Genomic DNA, 8644 nt, shown 5'->3' on the forward strand with positions numbered 1-8644 from the left:
GCCCTTCAGGTTATGCACACCATACATCCACACACTTAAGTAGCATTCACTTGATGTGTTGTGGACAGAGAAAAAAAACTAAAACAAAGTGTGAAACTGTACAGTATTTCCTGATTTCAGGCAAGTTCAAGATGGCATTTATGAACTAGGGCATTACTTTGTTGATTTATTTCTTCCCATGAAACTAAGCCACTACTGCCGATACAGATGAGTGAAAGAGTGATACGTTTTTTAATATCTGCGTAACACTAGGAGATCCATGTAGAAAGCTCTTGACAGGGCTTTTCTTGGACTCCATTGGAGATCTGTTATTTGCTCATCTACTTCAGGAATATGTGGAACAGTGGTTGGTGCTAATAAACCTTTATCCAGGGTTTAGAAGTTTACAGGATGAAAGGACCAAGTACATTGAGGTGTAATTCACAAATCACATTTTACATCATTCTGATCCAGAAACATCAAGGCTTCTCAAATATTTGCATTAATGTAAACGCAATAACTAAGACATTGGTTGACATACTTCCCACATGAATTATTACTTTAAAGATACAAGCAGCACCATTTCAAATATGTGCATAGCTAGCTTACAAGTTGACATAAACCCTGTGATAGAGCAGAGGATTAAAATGGGAAGAATGCAGTTTAAGATCATTGTGGCAGGAAACAGCTTTCGATCCTGAGAAAAAGTGGGAAATTGTAAACATGTCTCTGCAAATAGACAAAAGTGGCAATTCTCCATTATTAGAATAACCACAGGTACAGTATAATAAACAGGTCAAACAATTGACAGATTGATTAAAATCAAATTGATTAGAATCCAAATATTAATATACCAAAATGTTTGCATATTGAAAACTTAATTGGCAAGTAAAGCACTATACAGGTTAGACAACTTCAAGGCACAACAGATTTGAATATTCCTTAATAAAAGCCACTTCATGAAAAGTTAATTTGGTATCACGGTTTTTGTTTCGTTTTGAGGGCAAGGAGAAGAAAATGAGAAATGAAATTTTACAGGGTAAAATATTGGTACAAGATCAGACAATGATGGTACTGTCAAAAATTGAAAACCAGTACCTACAAAGAAACAAAACAGGTTTGGTAAAGTACGAGGGCACTGGGACCAACCGCTCAATTTGGATGGTCAGCAGGCAGAAACCAATTAAACATTTTAACAGAATGCACAATGTTACATTGTTTGAACTTTAACCTGTTTTATAATCTTGTAAACATTTACATGCCATTATTGCACTGTAGGCATCAATGCAAAGTTAAAGATCAATAGGTTGGATTTAAATAATAACCTTGTGTTTACTTTTTAAATTGTGCACATGTACTGATTTTTAAATATATACATTCGATCTATGAAGCATAGGAAAATTCAAATAGCACAGAACTGTACAAATTACATGAATTCAAGTTTAATTTGAAGGTTTGGGGTACAACACAATGAAGATGGTGCATTTTATCAACCCAATGTACATTTAACTGCTGGACAAGGTTTTCTCCTATAGCAGTCAAATGCATTTGAAAAATACTTCACATTTCTACATTGTAATAATATATTTCAATATATTCACTGGTTTTAGGTGTAAATATTAAACTAAACAAACAGGTAACAGAGCCAAGTTTCAGCTGGCATTGAAAGATCTTCATCTGTTCCACTTGCATTTTGACAATTAGCATGACGACAACGTACCAATACTTGCTTATTTTAGTGCTGCTCAATTTCTTCTATTTTAATTTCTCATTTAAGTTTCCACCACATAATTTAATGACCAACCAATCAGAAGGAATTACAAGATCGAACAAATTGCATTATTTCTAAGGTGCCTACAGCCATTCTGATAAATTTTGATCAAAATATTAGTACCAAATAACCTAAATAGAAGCTATGTTATATTTAATAATTTCCCTTTCTCTCTGCTGCTTCTCTCTGCTCTTGCACTCTGTCAATACACCTCCAATTTTCAAAATTACTCAAATGCTAAAAAAACTCAACCATACCTGATCCATGGAGTGCCATAAGATCAGTGATTCTTTGCCTAACTTCTTTATTTTTGGCTTTTTCTTGTACTTCTCTTTCCAATCACATTTCTTTCATTCATTCCTACCTTTCTAGAATGGGTGAAGTTACAGTTATATAGACACCCTTTCAACCTATTGAAGGTAAATGATATATATTTTATGATAAATATTTTCTACATGATTAAATAGTGTTTTCATTCAGTGAAGTCAAAATGCATTAACTGATGTACGAGTAGTAACAGCAGCCAGATATGTTTAAATCAGCAGCCTGAGTCTGGGTTGTGAAAATATCCATCTCCAATTGATCTGATATGGTTTCACAGTAGTTGCAATTATTCAAGACTTGAAGACATGTACAGCTCGGATAACAAACTGCCTGCAAATGGGGCATTCACTCATGCGTTTCCCACACTTAGTACACGTGACCATATGGCCACACTCCAGCAGCACACAGTCAATTGGAGAGTCCATGCATATTTTACAGAGATTGTCATCAACACCTGACGATTCATTCCCACCTAAACAAAGAAAAGAATAATTATTGGAGAATGCCATGACTATGAGGCAGACTGCAGCTATAAAACAGCAAACTGGTTGAAACTGAAAATATGATTTTTTATTGTCAAAAGGAGAATACCAGACTTGAGAAATTAAATGCTTTCTATTTTTAGTTTCCATCCATAGTCTCAACATTAACAAATTATCTATGTCAAAGCATGCAAGCAGAGTGCTGTCTTGTCACTGTTCTCAGTGTGTCACCATAATTTTGAGCTGTTAATCGAACATTGCATTCCACAGATTAGCTCCAGCCAAAATAGAAGAGTACAAAGAAAACTGCAAAAATGCCAAGACTTTACTCAAGTTTTCACCTCAAGGTTCTGAGTTTGAAATCAGCCAAGTTAACTCTCCAATGGCTACAGATGTTAAAGTTAAGAGTTTGTCCAGCTTCAACCCAGAACAAAACTGTCCAAATTTCAACACCAATTGTTATTAAGAATGTAAATCAGAGGCTTGTTTCTGTTACAAATGGAAAGCTGACACTGGACAATGGTAGCATTTTTCTACAGTTTCTATTAAGGCACCCATTCAACAGAATCAATGATCCTTTTGGTTTGCATCAAATTCAAGAACACTTTTAGACAAATTTTGGGTGCAAAATCTAGAAAGTAATCAAATTTCTAACATCAATATTCCTTCTTTGGGAACACAGAAATCTTCCAGTAAAGTTACAACAGATAATAGACTACAGCATTGCCAGTTTTCAAATGTTTCTCAAGAATGGCTACTTGGGGTGTTCTAGCTCCTCCAAATTAATTTGTATCTATTTATGAACAAGTTTATGGAATTATTGAGGTGTTAATACAGATTATTACCCCATTGTGTTCAGTAGTCAAACTGAACAAAAAAAGAAATTAGATGAGAAAGGGTATACAGGGGAACCTCGATTATCCGAACACCAATTATCCGAAAACCGAATTGTCTGAAGGAGATCTCGAGGTCCCGACAGAAACATTACATCAAAGACATGTGTCCAACACTAATCGTGTCTTTTGTTTACAGTGATTAAAAGTGCTGCTGAGAAGAGTCCAGGACTGACGGGAGCGCAGGCACCGTCTCTAAATGACTGACCTCGCAGCACCCCCCCCGCCCCCCTCCCACACTTTCTCTGGAGTTCTACACAGGCGTGTACCCTAAACCCCCCCTTCCCCAGATAATCTCTCTAATATTGTCTTGTTGCAGTAAAAAGATATGTGTGCGCACGCGCTATTTGGAGACTCACCCCCTCCAAAAGGCAGTAGTAGCAGCATTGTTGTTGGTGTACAGTCCTACTGCCCCGGAGAGGGAGCAGAAGGGGTTGGGGGTCACGCGGGGAGGTGGGCGGTATTGGGGGGGGCGGACGGGGGGGTGCGTGCGGTGTAGGGGGGGCAGACAAGGGCTTGCGCTAGCTGTGCTGCTGCTGCTCGTCTCCTGAACAGGGAGCATACTTATTAGAAACCTCCAAGCCCCAGAGAAAGGCATTGAATTGATGAACTGAATAATCAATTATCCGAACAAAATATTGCCATCCCATCTCGTTCGGATAGTCGAGGTTCCTCTGTATACCAGTCAACATAATGAAATATCTACCATAGTTATCTAACAATATCAAAATCCTCTTACACTGATTCTGAAGATCCTTTTGTTCATTATACAGCCTTGTCACTCGCTCCATCAGCTCCCACTTTTCGCAGCACCCTTTGTAATCTACAAAATTTCGTGCTAGTATTTCTTTTAGCTGACGTACTGTAAGAGCTTCGATATCTTCAACACAAGTCAAATCTGATAGGGAGGCTCGGTGCCGGCCTGGAGCCGCGATCTCCTCTGAATCAATGGACTAGGACAATCAAGACCCAAACAGACAGTATTATTGATTACAGGTACTTAGACATGATGTTTAAAGTATCATGAAGAACATGTGATCTCTCATGCTACAAACTATATACAATACAGTAAAACTGTTGTCCTATAACTTTACATAGAACTAAGAGGTCTCTAACCTTGACCAAACAAACTTTGCAGGTGTCGAGAGTGTGGTGCTAGAAAAGCACAGCAGGTCAGGCAGCATCCAAGGAGCAGGAGAATCGATGTTTCAGGCAAAAGCCCTTCATCAGGAATGTGGCTGAACTTTATAGGATGGTGATGAAAAGTGTTTGGCCTCTACTCATATCAATGCATTTAAAAGAGAATTAATCCTGCATTCTGTCAAGGAAAGGAATGAAGTTCACTTAAACTAGATTATGGCTGTTATCCTAGCAAGTCCAGTAATTAATATGATAGGTTGGACTTTAAACTAATATGGGTTAAGAAACAGTTTAGATATAGTGAAATTGAATTTAATTTAGAAAACAGGATCAGATAGAGATTGCAGTGAAGGAACTCACTGCTTCTGAAGCAGTTGCAAAGTGCAGTAACCTCATGCAACCACAGATGAAGTAAACATCTGCACTTACAAGGGTTTCAGCTGCAAGTTATTGAGCTGGGATCTGTGGTGCAGACATGGCAAGGCATCAAGAATAGGGATGGGAAAGAGTTACTTGGCCATTTTTACCCAGGATTCAATCACATCTCTTGAATCAGGTAACAATGGTCAGGGACAGGAGAGCTTGATTGATTTAAATAGACAAATGGAGCACTGATGCAACGGTGGGGGCGGCTCAGCCTTCGTCATTGTCCAAAAGATATAAAGGTACATGGCATCAGTATGTATGAAGCAAAGACAGCATAGATGATGGGCAGACTGAATACATAGGAGGTCATTCAATTAGGTGCGATGAAAAGAAGTTAGGGCCAGGATAGCCAGGGATATGTAATGTTTCCTGAAACTCAGGCTGAGAGTTCTAAAGTTCTGCTCAAACGCAGGTTTAAGAACACCTTCTTGCAGTTGAAAAAGAACTTTGATTAACAGGAGACACCAGCGGCTATGGTCTACCTAGAAACTAATGACTAAGGTAATACAGGTGGTTTAAGAAGCTGGTGTCCAAACTATAAAGCAAAATTTCAAATATAATAATCACTCAATCATCATCTGAGATATACAGAAATTCGAATGCAGACATATGTGGATGAAAGATTGGAGAGGTTTCGATAAACAGGCCACTGGTACCACAATTACAGAAAGAGGGAGCAGATCTGTTGGGTTGGGTTCCACTGCATTCATAAATTACATATTGATTGGACTTCCATCTGATACAGGTGATGGAAGGTTTAGGTGAGGGTAAATTTAAAAGCCTAGAGAAAAAAGTCAAGGCCGCAGCAGATGCAGTAAATTAGCTGAAATCTAAACAGATGTTGTCAGGATCATGTAGAATTTAATAATAAAATCAGAGTAGTAGGAGCATGGAACACTGCCTGCAACAGTAGTAGTCTTGCCAACTTTGTGGGGGGGGGGTTTGGATAAACAAATGGATGAAAATGGAATAATGTAGGTTCGATACGCTTTACCTGGGTTTCACAGGTCAGCGCAACATCAAGGGCCGAAGGGTCTGTACTGCACTGTAATGTTCTATGTAATACTAGTGGGGCAATAGCAATCAAAGCCATATCTGGGAAAAATAATGGAAAGGGATAACAAACGGTTCTATAGCTAAATGCGCAAAAGCATTTATAACAAGATAGATGAAATAATGGCACAAGGAGTGATAAACTGGTTTAAACATTGCTGAAATATGATTGCAGAGTGAACATTATTGGGAAGTAAATATTCCGGCTGAAAACGTGTTGCTGAAAAAGCACAGCAGGTCAGGCAGCATCCAAGGAGCAGGAGAATCGACATTTCGGGCATGAGCCCTTCTTCAGGAATTTTATTCTTGACAATAAAGTCTGAGATAAACAGAAGAATAATCTTCCCTCATACTAAAACTCTCTATTCTTGTAAAACTTCTACCGTCAGATCCCTCCAGTAATGAGGTATTCAGAACTGTATGGGACTCCAGCTGCAATCTAATGCTTGTGCAATTATAACAGAACATCCCTGTTCTTATATTCTGGATTCCACCAAGGGACATTCTCGACCTTAGCTACTGCTAGGATTAATCAATAACTCTAAGTGGCAGCGATCACAACGTAATAAAAGTTCAAGCTCAAGTTTCAAAGGATGGATCATGACGAGTTTTTTAATTCTAAACAGAGGTTACGAGGAGTGTTTAAAGGCAGAGCTGGCTGTGGACTCTGGAATATTATAAACTGCAGCAATTGAGAGGTGAATAATTGCAAACCAAGTCCACAGAACATTTGCAATCAGAATATCTATCGGTTAGTGCCCGATACAAACGCTACAATGCTGAGGCATCAGTTGAAACAGTAACTGAACCTAGAACCAAGTTGCTGTAGAAGACGAGAGATCATGGTGAAGGAGTTAATAATTTGCCATGAATAAAAGATTGGTTAGTTAATGGGAAGCAGGTAGTAGGGATAATTGGGTCATTTTCAGATTGACAAACTGCAACCTTTTGACTGCCACAGGGAACAGTGCTGGGTCCTCAATAACTTCTAATCTATATCAAAAATTTGGATGAGAGGACCAAATGTATGGTAGCTAAATTTGCCACTGATACCAATATAGGTAGGAAAGCAAATTGTAAAGAGGAGTCGGAAAGGCCTCAAAGATTTGAGAGTGAACGGGCAAAATATTGTTAGATGGAGTATAACGTGGGTAAATGTGATCTTGCGCAAAGTTAGTATTCACAAAATGATTTGTGAGGTGAGTGGAATACAAGTTTAGAGAGGTTCACTGCAGTTGTATGAATTGTAGGAGACCACATCTGGGGTAACGTGTATAGTTTTATCCTCCTTATTTAAGGAAAGATACAATTACGTGAGGAGAGAAGGTTCATGGGCTTCATCCCTAGGATGAAGGGCAAATCTTATGAAATTGAACATGTTGGGTTCCTATCCACTTGAGTTTAGAAGAGGAGATGGTGATCTTATTGAAACATGCTATACCTTGAGGAGACTGGTTAGGTTGAATAACAGAGAGATGTTTCCTCTTGTAGGGGAGACTTAACCTAGAATTAAAGGTTTCCCTTTTAAGACTGCAATTAGAAAAGGGTCTTTAAAGATATTGGTAAAGGTAATGGAAACTAGGTCTTTAAACTTTCTCAAGGCTGATTTAGATTTTTGATTTACAAGTTTGGGGGCAAACAGAAAAATGCCATTGCGATCACAGAGATCAAATATGATCAGGATTATTGAGCAAGCCTGGAGGACCAAATGGCCTATTCCATATCAAATGTTCCCAAAGGAAAGCATTTTTTATTCCTTCTGGACCAACCCAGTGTCCCCCTGGTTCTCTAGACTTGTCAGGATTATACAAGCTCTTGCCTTCCTTGTTCTTTCCAAATTCATTCCCTCATATTCCTGCAGAGTGAATTCTATTTGAAACTTATCCATCCATCTGATAAACCCGTTGATATTATCCTGTAGTCTACTTTCTTCATCATCAGCCATACAGACAATTTTCATATCATTTGCAAAATTCTTGGTAGTAATTTCTCTATTCGCCCATTCATTGATGTCAAAGACTCTAGAGTCGTATAGTACGGAAACATACCCTTTGGTCTAACTTGTCCATGCCAACCAGATATCCTAAATTAATCTTGTCCCATTTGCCAACGTTTAGCCCCTATCCCTCTCAACCCTTCCTATTCGTATACCTATCAGATGCCTTTTTAAATGCTGTAATTATACCAGCCTCCACCAGTTCCTCTGGCAGCTCATTCCATACATGCATCATCCTCTGCCTGGAAAACATTACCCCTTAGATGCGTCTTAACTCTATGCCCTCCAGTTTTGTACTCCCCAATCCTGGGGAAAAGCCCTATTCATGCCCCTCATGATTACATAACCCTCTGTAAGGTCACCCCTCAGCCTTCAACACTCCAGAGAAAATAGGGAGAGGCTGGGTCTATGTTGTGGTTCTGTTCACCGAGCTGGGAATTTATGTTGCAGACGTTTCGTCCCCTGTCTAGGTGACATCCTCGGTGCTTGGGAGCCTCCTGTGAAGCGCTTCTGTGATCTTTCCTCCGGCATTTGTAGTGGTTTGAATTTGCCGCTTCCGGTTGTCAGTTCCAGTGGTCGG

At 39.0% G+C, this 8644-nt stretch overlaps 1 protein-coding gene across 4 annotated transcripts in view; it reads right to left on the bottom strand.

Annotated features, from left to right (window-relative positions):
* Positions 1-347: 347 nt before the first annotated feature.
* Positions 348-8644, bottom strand: part of rffl (ring finger and FYVE-like domain containing E3 ubiquitin protein ligase) — a 96884-nt gene continuing 88587 nt past the window's right edge. For all 4 annotated transcript variants that reach the window (XM_043718802.1, XM_043718805.1, XM_043718803.1 and 1 more), the window contains 2 exons: positions 4189-4402; positions 348-2546 (listed from right to left, as the gene is read on the bottom strand). In XM_043718802.1, coding sequence (XP_043574737.1) covers positions 2365-2546; positions 4189-4402 — 396 coding nt within the window. In that variant the 3' untranslated portion in view covers positions 348-2364. The remainder of the gene's footprint in view (positions 2547-4188; positions 4403-8644) is intronic.

This window comes from Chiloscyllium plagiosum, chromosome 28 (assembly GCF_004010195.1).
Source record: "Chiloscyllium plagiosum isolate BGI_BamShark_2017 chromosome 28, ASM401019v2, whole genome shotgun sequence".
Taxonomy (NCBI): domain Eukaryota; kingdom Metazoa; phylum Chordata; class Chondrichthyes; order Orectolobiformes; family Hemiscylliidae; genus Chiloscyllium; species Chiloscyllium plagiosum.